At 35.4% G+C, this 12,042-nt stretch overlaps 1 protein-coding gene across 4 annotated transcripts in view; it reads right to left on the reverse strand.

Moving 5' to 3' along the window:
• Taf1 (TATA-box binding protein associated factor) overlaps positions 1-11,609 on the reverse strand; it is a 38,816-nt gene extending 27,207 nt beyond the window's left edge. For 2 of the 4 annotated variants that reach the window (NM_001402257.1, NM_001402256.1), the window contains exons 1-13: positions 11,209-11,583; positions 9,949-10,016; positions 9,579-9,808; positions 9,214-9,328; positions 8,924-9,105; positions 8,642-8,813; positions 7,596-7,769; positions 6,652-6,779; positions 5,850-6,097; positions 4,747-4,906; positions 3,749-3,983; positions 2,620-2,805; positions 1,366-1,538 (exon numbers count right to left, since the gene is read on the reverse strand). In NM_001402257.1, coding sequence (NP_001389186.1) covers positions 1,366-1,538; positions 2,620-2,805; positions 3,749-3,983; positions 4,747-4,906; positions 5,850-6,097; positions 6,652-6,779; positions 7,596-7,769; positions 8,642-8,813; positions 8,924-9,105; positions 9,214-9,328; positions 9,579-9,808; positions 9,949-10,016; positions 11,209-11,428 — 2,291 coding nt within the window. In that variant the 5' untranslated portion in view covers positions 11,429-11,583. Of the gene's footprint in view, positions 1-1,365; positions 1,539-2,619; positions 2,806-3,748; positions 3,984-4,746; positions 4,907-5,849; positions 6,098-6,651; positions 6,780-7,595; positions 7,770-8,641; positions 8,814-8,923; positions 9,106-9,213; positions 9,329-9,578; positions 9,809-9,948; positions 10,017-11,208 lie in introns of all 4 variants that reach the window. The other 2 variants (XM_062673204.1, XM_062673203.1) reach the window with 2 other exon arrangements.
• Between the last annotated feature and the right edge of the window lie 433 nt (positions 11,610-12,042).

Consider the following 12,042-nt stretch of genomic DNA (forward strand, 5'->3'; position numbering starts at 1 on the left):
CTCAGTTATAATTTAGTTTTAAAACATAAAATTAGCATTCCGATTCATAAAAAACTATCTGAGCTCATTAAGTATGTTATAAGAATAGCTTCAAAAAGTTTTACTCATTATACATATAAGGAACTAGCCATACTCGCCTGCTTCGCTGGGCATTTAAAATTAACATTACTAGAGGTCCCGCAGTAGTCGAAATTAGACTATAATTAATTGGAATTGTAAGTTTGTACACTATTATGATTCTATTTTATACTTTTATAATCACAAATTTCGCCAAGACTACATTATAAAAAATATTAACAAAGACAAACAATATTTAATCTATTCTCAATTTGACAACAGACGTCAAGAACAAAAGTTTGACAATAAATAGTATGCATGCGTGTGTGCGTCAAATACATGGTATGTAGTGTGTGTAATGTTTTCTTTATTGATTTAATGTATCATTTATGCATTATTTTAAAAAAATATTAGCATTGTGCACTTCTTCTCTATATTCTCTATAAGTGTGGAAAATTTCATACTCCTCCGTCCGCGCAATTTTCGTAAAAAGGGATACAAAGTTTTTGCTTCACGTATTAATATATAGATTATTTATTGTCATTATTATTAGGGAGTCCAAGACTCATATAAATATTAGCCTATCCATTAAGTACATGTATTTTCTACATGGATACCAAGTTTCAAGTCAATCGGATGCATAGTTCAATAATTATAACGGAACATCCGTAAAAACCACGGTAGATTTATATATTAGTATAGATAAAACTATGTGACAGTATTTTAATATCGGGCTGATACTGCTCAGATAACTCATTGTAAATAAGACCATTAGTGTTCAGTAAATTTATTAGTATTTTAAGCAGTAATTAATTACATTTTGTTGTTATTAGTACAAAAAAATTTTATGATTCGAGGAAATTTATTTTTCCAAATTGGTTTCTGAAATTTTTACAGAACTCTGCTCACAGAATGAGCGTATTATTATTATTATCACGTTGCTCATGGACATTAACAATGCCAACCATTGGGGACTTTTCATAAATCTCATTTGTAAAATATGTTGTATGAATCTCGTATAGCGGAATGCCCGGGATTACCTCCACCGGACCGTTGAGGGTCATTATAAAGTCATTATAGAGCAGACGACATTAGCCTACTGAGTTTCTCGCCGGATCTTCTCAGTGGATCGCGTTTCCGATTCGGTGGTAGATTATGCACGGCTCTTGCTAGAGTTCGTGTTAGCAACAATGTCAGATTTGAGCCCCGTGAGCTCGCCTACTCGCCCGGTTACGCTGAAATGGTCTCTCGCGACCATCAGCTTAGGTAGAAAAAAAGCTTAAATATACATCAGACAGTATTACGTACCTGGTACGTATAATGATGAAGTCAGTCTGCGGCAACGTGTGTTCGTATATAGGAGCTCTGTACATGTTGTTCTCGACGACCGGCTGCGTGGCTCCCGGCGCCAGGATCCCGAGGAACGGCGACGTGTGAGCGTACGCTACTTCACCGTACTTCAGTGGCTTGGGACCGTTGTCCTGTTCATCAATGAAATAATTAAGTTTGGCTGTACCGTAGTATGTAAGTCTATCTTATATTGTATTTATTTTTCACATGGTATATATATCGACGCTTGAAAGGCAAACGTGACTAAGCGACAATAACTGCTTTGTACATAAATGATAGGCAATAACCATATTCGATGCGGAAAAAATATATATTTCTAGGTCTATTAAAATCATTTCAATCCTACAGCTAGATTCATTAAAATAGAATTTTTTTCAGGTATTTCAACTTTAAATTAGTCTACTGTAAGGTTCACGCATTGTCGCTTAGTCACGTTTGCCTTTCAAGCGTCGATATGTATATATTTTTAAGTAAGTTTATTAAGATATAGCACCGTAAATGCCAGTTTACTTATTCCTCCCCCATGCAAGATTGCCTGGAAGAGATGGCTTTCAGCTGTAAGGCCGCCAATTTATGTCAGCGTCTATTATTATTTGTTTTACATGCTTACTCTGTACATGTAGTGTCAAGCAAAGAGTTATATTATTATTATTATTACCGTAGATTGCGGGGGAATCGGGACCCTTTTCAAATCCATCAGAAATTTTCAATAGTTTTTCATAGAGTAATACCAATAAAATTGAGATTGAAATGGTTCTGGAAACTTACATTTTTATATACGATGCGTTATTATACATAGTTCATTGCAAAATATACACAAAAGCTGAAAAAACTAGCTTGACCCGATTCAGATTGGCTTTGGGGTGAATCAGGTTATGTATGGGGACAATAGAGTTTTTCGATAGGGCTGGCACTATTTAGTTATTAGGTACGTACCTAAGTTTAGGTAATTAACTTTTTAATTTCTTTAACGAGTTACAAAACTTTGATGACTAAATTAAACTATTTAGTATTCTTAAAAACTAAATTACGAGCCATTTTCAGTTTAACAAAATTAAATCTAACCACTCAATAAAAATATTGTGACATCCCAGATTTGTCCCTTCTCTTCTATTCTAGTCTCTATTCCCCTCAATCTACTGTACGTTGTTAATGATTTAAAATAGTACCCCTGCATCACTTCCGGGATGTCAATTTTTTATTGATGCTCACCTTGGTAGCTGTCCGCTTGTAGTAATTTTTGATCTTAGTGCACATGCCAACTTGACTCAACAGTGGCGGATGCTCTTCGCAGAACTCGACCAGTATTATTTCACCGTCTCTACCGCTCAGATCTTCCGGCGTCCGCATGAAGAACACGTCACCGCCACCAGACGCTAGTCTTTCTGCTTCACGTTGCTGCTCAAATAACATTGACTAGACATTAGTCGATCGAAGAATTGACTAGACATTAGTCGATCGAAGAATTAAGTTTTGCAATTTACAACCCTATTTCATTGGTGAAAATAAAATTTTCAGCATTTCACTTCCCTAATTCACAAAATTGGCGTATAAAGAAATATCAAAGAAAAGTAACGTAACTATATAAATATACACTATACGTCAATTTAGCTTAATAGCATAGTGCTATAGTAAAATATATTATGTACGAAGTTTCTTCGTTTCATTCTGGCATTTGTATTGTCCTTGTTGATTGAATATCAATTCAATTTATGATAGTATAAGTCAGATATTAGAATGACAATTAAAAAAAAACGCGAAATAAAACCGTAAAGAAAGTTTTAATTATAGCACGGTCCTTAGAGGATTTGTGAACCGAATAATACACATTTAAGTAATTACAGTGAAAAAGTCTGTAAATAAACACGTTAAAGTGTATTTTCATTTTTATAGCAAAATAAAATCGATTCACATCAAAACACTGGTGGTAGGACCTCTTGTGAGTCCGCACAAGTAATACCACCCCGCCTATTTCTGCCGTGAAGGAGTAATGCTTGTTGTAATGTAATATTTGAAGGGTGGGGCAGCCGTTGTAACTATACTGACACTAGAAATTATATCTCAAGGTGGGTGGCGCATTTACGTTGTAGATATCTATGGGCTCCGTTGACCACTTAACACCAGGTGGGCTGTGAGCTCGTCCACCTATCCAAAGCAGTAATCTCTCTAATCTCAGTAAATGATCGCCATTTTACTGAGATTATATTTCATCCCATATCATCTCATCTCTTTTCATTCCATATTATCGTTTTTCATAAAAATAGAATTTATATTAAAATAAGACATGACCTAAAGGCCTTTGTTACCAGGTCATAAAATCCCTTTTAAAAAAAAAACAGACCTTAGCTTTCTTTCGAATATGCTTCAGCAAGGGTTGGACGGGGTGCGGTCCGGGGGCAGAGAGCGGCCCGTACGTCAGCTTCCTGAGCGCGGGCCGGTGGAACGCGCGCAGTCGGGCCGGCCCCATGTGCGTCTGGATGAAGGGCGCGCGCAGCTCCACCACCGGCGTGCTGTGCTGTATCAGCTGACCGCCGCCCACTTTCAAACGTGGGTTCTGCGATTTTGGCTGGTAATATCTGTTGATCAATTAAAATAAGTTACCTTCATACTATACTGAGACCTTAGAACGTATAGCTCAAGGTGGGTGGCGCATTAATGTTGTAGATGTCTATGGGCTCCAGTAACCACTTAACACCAGGTAGGCTATGAGATCGTCCACCCATCTAAGCATTTTAAAAAAATAAAAAAGATTACTAGATGTGTCCAGCGGTTCGACCAATTTTCCTCCCTATGCTTTGATAGCCTTGAGAGGCTATTTCTGCCTAGTGTGTAGGTGAGCTCTCGGGGCTCTAACCGGAAGTGTTGCTAGCACTGGCCCTAGCAAGAGCAGTGCTTGGCAGAATCTACCACCGGATCGAAAACTCGACCCACTGAGAAGATCTGGCGCGAAACTCAGTGTACTGCTTGGAATAGTTCTATGTATACTTATCATATTATTTTAAAATAATTATGGTATGTAGTGAAAGTAAAATAATATTATCAACAAGATTTACATATTATATAGATTAAGATTTTTTTTATTATGTTAAGTTTAAGTTATTTTAGTTTCGAATTATGTTATGGTAGGCAGTGACTTGGCTGTGCCTTTGGTATTGCTGACGTCCATGAGCAACGGTAGCCTCTTAGTACCGTGGACCGTATGCTCGTCTGCTTACAAAGGCAATTAAAAAATAGCTGTGTCTATGGGTGTCGTATTAAATTTGTGTCCTTGAGGAGGGGATTAAATAATAATAAATTAAGATAGGATAAGGATAATGTGATTTCAGTGTGAATACTAACACATCATTCGATATATTGAAAGGATCTCTGTCAGGCGACTTAGGGGGAGGCGGTGGAGCGTCTTCTTGAAGTACATTAATTACACCAGCTTTTCCAAGCAGGATCTTGGATTTCTTAACGTGAGGATGAGGTATCTTTACTTTAGGAGCTGGACCTCGCTCTGAAAGCAAAATAAAGTATGGCTCATAGTTGTTGTACCCAAACACAAGGCTACATAAGGCTGATGAATGCTGAAACATAGAAATATCTAGATATACTTTACATTCAAGCTAAGAATTATTTATTACTTAATTAATTACTACCTTCATATCAAATCAATTAATAACACTTTATCACTACATAGTATATAAAAAAATCGCTTTCTGTCCTTATATCCCTATGTATGCTTAAATCTTTAAAACTACGCAACGGATTTTGATGCAGTTTTTTTAATAGATAGAGTGATTGAAGAGGAAGGTTTATATGTATAATAACACCATTAAATAGTGGAGAAATCAATAATAAATTACAGTTTCCGAAGCGAAGCGAGGGCGGGTCGCTAGTTTTAATATAATACTGATAGCATAATATTAATCATCATCATCATCATCATTTCAGCCTATCGCCGTCCACTGCTGAACATAGGCCTCTCCAATAGATTTCCAGTGCGACGGGTCCATTGCCACCTGCATCCAACGAGACCCAGCGCTTTTTACTAGGTCGTCGGTCCATCTAGTAGGTGGCCGTCCCACACTGCGCTTGCCAGTACGTGGTCGCCACTCCAGGATCTTTCTGCCCCATCGACCGTCCTCTCTTCGTGGTATGTGGCCGGCCCATTGCCACTTCAGTTCACTAATTCTAATAATAATATTCACTAACTACTAATAGTTTTCTTTAAAAGATACTGAATGTGTTTCTTTTGCTATTTCTCTATATTATTATGCCATTATTTCATATTTACGTGTCGTTTGTTTTTGTTTGTCTTGTCAACATTAACCATATTCCCGAAACGGTCAAACTCCTCATCAATGTACTGACACATAAATATTTGGATTAGATTAAGAAATCATGATGGATGTATAGGGTACAAATTAAACACAAATGGTGCTGAAAACGTGGTCTACCTCTAGTAATCTTCGAAGGATCGACATCATCTGGAATACCCAATATAATGTTCTCATCGTTAGGATCCAATGTAAGTATCTTAGGTTTCGGTATTTTGGACATGTTCTCTGCATCCCATATAACTTCATCCTCCCAAGTACCGTATACCAACTCTTCGTTTTCAACTGGGAATATACTGTACCAAGTGTTATCTTCACCATCAGCTGAATTCCCTCCAGGTTGGTTATTAGCAGAAGTGGCTGTAGCACTAAGAATTCATGAAAAAAACAATCTTATTCTTCAAATGAAAGAGTTCAGAATCACAGAATATTAAGATATTGTTGGATAGATATAACAATATGAATGCTACCATTCAGTTTGAGACATGAGCTCGATATTTCAATTGTATTGTATAACTTTATCATACCCTTCAAACAGAAACATATAACTGTTTGCGACATTAATATTGGTAGCTACCCGGAACAGTTTACAGCGTTTCACTTCTAAAAAATATAGACTATTGTGTAGTGATGCTCTACTAAACTGTAAAAACCGACATTTTTAAAATTAGTTTTGTATTCGTCATGAAATCGATTATTTCATTCCAGAATTTCATGCTGTATCGTAGATATAAAAAACATTTTCCTGTGTGCTCTTATTTATGACGACAATAAGTTTCAAATTAATGATTTATATTTACCCATTGATTTACACTTTTCAGAGTTAGGCAAAGTTATTTTAACATGTTCCAATAATTCGTAGCATTAATTATGAATCATAAACATACTAAGCCATGTTAAATTAAGGTAAATAAATACTTACGCGGGTGTTTTAGTCTGTAATGTGGTTGGTGGCTGTGGTCTAGGATGTGAGAATTGCTGTGCAGTGCGGCTTACTGATGTAGGAACCCATCCGGCTGCATTACTTTTGCTGTTCAAACGGGCAAGCACCTGAACAAGTACTTATCACATACAATACACATAAGGTAATCTATTAATAAATTGGGTGTACCATAGACAAACAATGAAGATGTGGCCTGACATAAAATAGAAGTTACAATTGCATTGTTTAAAACATTAACAAAAAAAATCATTTTTTTATTGCTTAGATGGGTGGACGAAGTGGTTACTGGAACCCATAGACATCTACAACGCAAAGGCGCCACCCACCCTGAGGTATAAGTTCAAAGGTCTCAGCATAGTTACAACGACTACCCCACCCTTCAAAATACCTACCCGCGCGGACTCACAAGAGGTCCTACCACCAGTAATTACGCAGATTATAACTTTGCGGGTTAGATTTTTATTACACGATGTTATTCCTACACCTATATTGAGACTATACTGAGACCTTAGAACTATATCTCAAGGTGTGTGGCGCATTTACGTTGTAGATGTCTATGGGCTCCAGTAACCACTTAACATCAGGTGGGCTGTGAGCTCGTCCACAAAGATAAGCAATAAAAAAAAATAAAAAAAAAACCGTGGAAGTCAATCGGGAACATTTAAATACGCATTTCATTAGACAAATTGGTACCCGCCTGCGAGATCCGAACACTGTTGCATCGCTAGATACGAATGCACCGGACGTCTTATCCTTTAGGCCACCACGGCTACAATTTTTTTTTATATTAATTATTAAAATAAATATAAAAAATAATACTAATATTAATAATTTCAATATACTTTAGTTTATTTTTATTTATTTCAGATATTTCAAGAGAAAATGGTTGATATAATTTAAAGTGTGTAGTTTATAAAGCATACCTTATGTTTCATTTCACTTCCATCCCATATAACATCATCTTCCCACTGCAACTGTGACAGCATAAGGAAAGAATCATCGGGAAAGCCACTATCAGGGCTATCTGCACTCTCCACAGTGTCTCTAATTTCTTCTTCAACTTCCTTTGATTTTTCTTCACGATCTGTTCCTTGAGTCTGTTTACAAATAAATATACGTAATAAATTTGTTTGTTTTAAATTTACCCAAATAGGTAAGAAACATATACTTAATCTTTCAAATGAGTTTTTCTTTATTTTTAGTGTATATGTAGGTGAACAAGCTACACCTGGTGTTAAATAATTACCAGTTCCCATACATAACACAAAGACAATGCCGCCACTCACCTTGAGACTTGAGCTTTATATCTGAATCATTTTTTTTTGCTTTTTTTTCCTACCGAAGCTGATAGCCTTGGGAGTATATGTCAGCGTAACCTGACAAATAGGTGAGCTCACGGGACTCAAACCTGACGACATTACCAACACTAATCCTAGCAAGAGCAGTGCTTCGCAGAATCTACTACCGGATCGGAAATGCCACCCACTGAGAAGATCTGGCGAAAACTCAGGTTAATTTACTCGCTGAGCCCTTCGTCGTAAGCGACGGGTACGATGAGAACGGTAACCGGTGCTTGAGGTACATAAAAGCACAGTTAGTGGATTGGGAAGATGGAATGACGTGTTTAGGGCGAAGTCGACTGATTACCATTCGGTCCGCAGGATCGGAAATGTAGTTAACAGCTGAATTGTAAGATAATTACATTATTCACATTTTTCACAAGTTTTATTTTTATTACATATTTATTTATTGTGGAGTGTGAGAATTTACAGTTGTGAGTTAAAAACTATTTCATTAGTAGTATTGGCACTTATCTACGGGATTTTAACAGCGGCATATTTGCAGGGCTATGGCCTATTGACATATAGCGCTAGATTAATACACCGGGCGTCTCATCCATTAAGACGAAGACGATTTAAAGTATAATTTTATTAATATATTTAGAAAAATACATGATGTTGTTCCATACCTTTAATTTGAATCCGTAGTCAAACCCATCACCTGTCTCTGGTACATTCAACATATCATACCAAACTTGAGCAGGACCAAAACGCCAGTGGGCCGGTGTTGGCCTTTGTGCTTTGTCTCCTGAGCCTAATCCCTTATCGTCATTAGACATCTGTTGATTTTCTTCCATAGGCCTAAAATAAGTGTTATTAAATTTATTTTTAAATCATTAATTTAAGGATACATACATAAGAGAGTAAGCTATTGATAAAGAAAATGCTGTTTTAATCTTCAGTATATTTACTTGAGAAGTTTCTCTTCATCGTCACTTGCATATTGAGGTTCCTGACTGTCTGGAACCATCGGTGGTGTGTCACTGCCTGTACTTCCACTGCGCTTTCGACGTCTACGTTTTTTAACACCGCGCCATATTTGCGGTAAGCTGGACAGTTTTCCAGGTCCAAAAAGTCGAGAGAAAAGAAGTACCTACATGAATATTTATCAAATAAAATTTCATGAAAACAGCAAATAAATAACATTTATTAGCTTGAGAATTCAGCTCTTGTTAATATTTAAAAACAACATATTACTCACTCTATCTGGTCTGAAATCCGGAAACAGTTCTGTGACATCAACATTGGCATATTTAGATGGAAGCATTGCAGCCAATGGAGTATCTAGTTTTTTGGGTTTTTCTTGTTTGGGGGGTCTGTAAAACAATTAATTTTCATTTTATTTTAATGTCATATTGTATTTCTGTATTTACCAATATCTACTAAATTAAATTTTGATTACGAAATAGGCAACATATTGGTACTTACATATAAGCCATTAATTTGGTTACATTATATCATACTATTAGCAATTATGCAATTTGTGTTGTCATAAAATGAAATTCTCTATCTAATTGGGTGAATCTGTTCCCTTTTCATTCATAAGTTGGAAAAGAATATACTAACGGAACTGTCGAAGGAGGGGGCATAAGTCCACCATCACCTTCCATATCACCTTCATAGCCATCATCATTGGTACTCTGTACCTCTTGTTCTCCTGCAATATCAGTGTCCCTCCAAGTATCTTCTTTTAATTCCTCTTTAATACTCTGTGAATCAATAATCACAGGAACATTGCTGCTATGCACAGTTTGTACATCTGAAGTATTTTCAAATTTTATCACATTATTTTCTACCTGTAACACCAACATAAATTTATTTCAGAGCTAGTGATTAGTTTTAAAATAATGGTAGGTGTTTAGATAGAATAGATAGCTGTTTAATAGATTAAATACTATGCAATATTATAAGTTGGTTTGTGAAATCAAAAACATACTTTTATATCCTCTGCTGCATCTTCAATGTCAAAAAAGTCCACAGCCGATGGACTTTTCTCATTATAGTCTGATGAAATAAAATAAAGAATTAGATGTTTACCATTGCTGCAATTAATAATGTCTTCAGTTTAAAAGTTAAGTTAAAATTTCAGTTGACATAAGAAAATGTGAGATTAAACCTTAACAGTAGTTTGAACCATACTAAAAGAAACTACTATCTTCTAAGTTTCCTGACTTGGATTTCACTGTTGACTATGTATGATTTATGACTGAAGTTTGCTTACTCACTGCTAATCTATGTGCATATTCTCATCATAAGTGCATATTTCTCATAATACCATTGGTTATCCAATTCAAAACTTTTATATCAGCTACTTAAAGGTAAGGCAAAGGTTCTGCATATTTTTACTAGAAAATAAGCAAGCATTCCATTTCAAGAGTAGGTGATTTCGGCATTTGGGACTTCAAACTGATTTGCCATGTGATGTCTATGTGCATGTTACCATTTAAAAAATGTGCTAATTTACACTAATGAAAAGGTTTCTTAATATCTAATATAGGTTTGAAATATAAAAATCAACAACTATTTGTTTACTATTTTACTTTTTTTTATTTGGCTTTCATTCAATTACCAATACAGCTGTGCACAACCCATTTACTTTTTATATAAGAGTGACGGAGACCCATTTACAGCAGTGGGACAAAATATAGGCCATATTATTTCCTAAGGTTTATACAGTAATAATTTCGACACGAAACTAAATTCAAACTTAGTATAGTGGTTTAGAAGTGAAAACATACAAATAGAGCTAGGTACTTACATACTAATTATAAATTATATATAATTTCGAAAATAATTAAATGACAATAACATTTTTTGCAACATTCTTCTGTAATGAAGCAAAGCCTACTTTCTGCAGCAAGATATTCTGTCTCACTAGTACCTACAAAATCTACATGAAAATCAGGTCAGTACTTCGAGATTTGTGTAAACAGAATGAATAAAATGTGAAAATCCCCAGTTGATATTCTACGACTTCTTTTTAGCTTTACCCCTTTAATTTTATTCATTTAAGGTCCGTAGTGACAATTACAAACACATATTCTAAAGTATTATTACATTTACTGGTTTACTTTCAAGGCATGTTTATTCAAATGTAGTCAAAATTTAGACAAATTTAGTCAAATGTGTCGTCAAATGTAGTAACACACTCAACATCGACAATGCAGAGTCGAAATTGATAAAAAAAAACACTAACCTTTTTCTTCCTCTTCTTTAACTGGTTCCTCAACCTCCAGGACTTCAGAGAGCATAGACCCTAAACCTAAGCGGCTAAGCGATGATAACATTCGCTTCGATTCACCATCTAGCAATCCATCATCTTCTAACTGACCCCTTTCGTCAATATTACCAAACAAGAACCCGGTCAGATCCAAGCCTGAACGGCTGTGGTCACCTTGTTCGTCACTATCACACATGGTTCGAAGAAGTACAATACAATTACATTTCCAAGTTCATAATATTAGTTTAATTAAGATATGTATAATGTTTAATAAGGCTACTCAAGTTGCATTGCAATTTTTTTGTTTCAAATGGTATTATTCTTTATTTATGAGTGTTTGCTGTTTGCCTCGTAGATTTTGACATAGATTTTGAGTTGACATTAAGTTAACAGTAGTAGAAGTTCTATTTTTCTAACTGTAATGGCAAAGGTATCAAACCATAACGACTAATTGTTTATTTCCTTTTCTTATGAAAAATGATAATACAGAATGAAATAAAAAACAAAGTTGATTAATTTGAAACATTAATCAATTGGTATGAAATTAAATTAAATGAGATGAGATAACATAGGATGAAGTATAATCTCAGTAAAATGGTGGATAATAATTATTGAAACTTTTTCAGTGGACATTTTGGAAGATCCCGAAAAGCTACGTCCATCGGCTTTGTTTCATTTTCCCACATTTGTGCACTTTTACAGATACTAAAAGGTTAATAAGCCACCGTTATTACAGATTTAAACCTGAAGAAACACTAAATAGACAAAATAAAACAATTCACACAACTTCGCTTCTCGCGTTCCCGTCAA

Source organism: Bombyx mori, chromosome 17 (genome assembly GCF_030269925.1).
Source record: "Bombyx mori chromosome 17, ASM3026992v2".
Classification (NCBI taxonomy): Eukaryota; Metazoa; Arthropoda; class Insecta; order Lepidoptera; family Bombycidae; genus Bombyx; species Bombyx mori.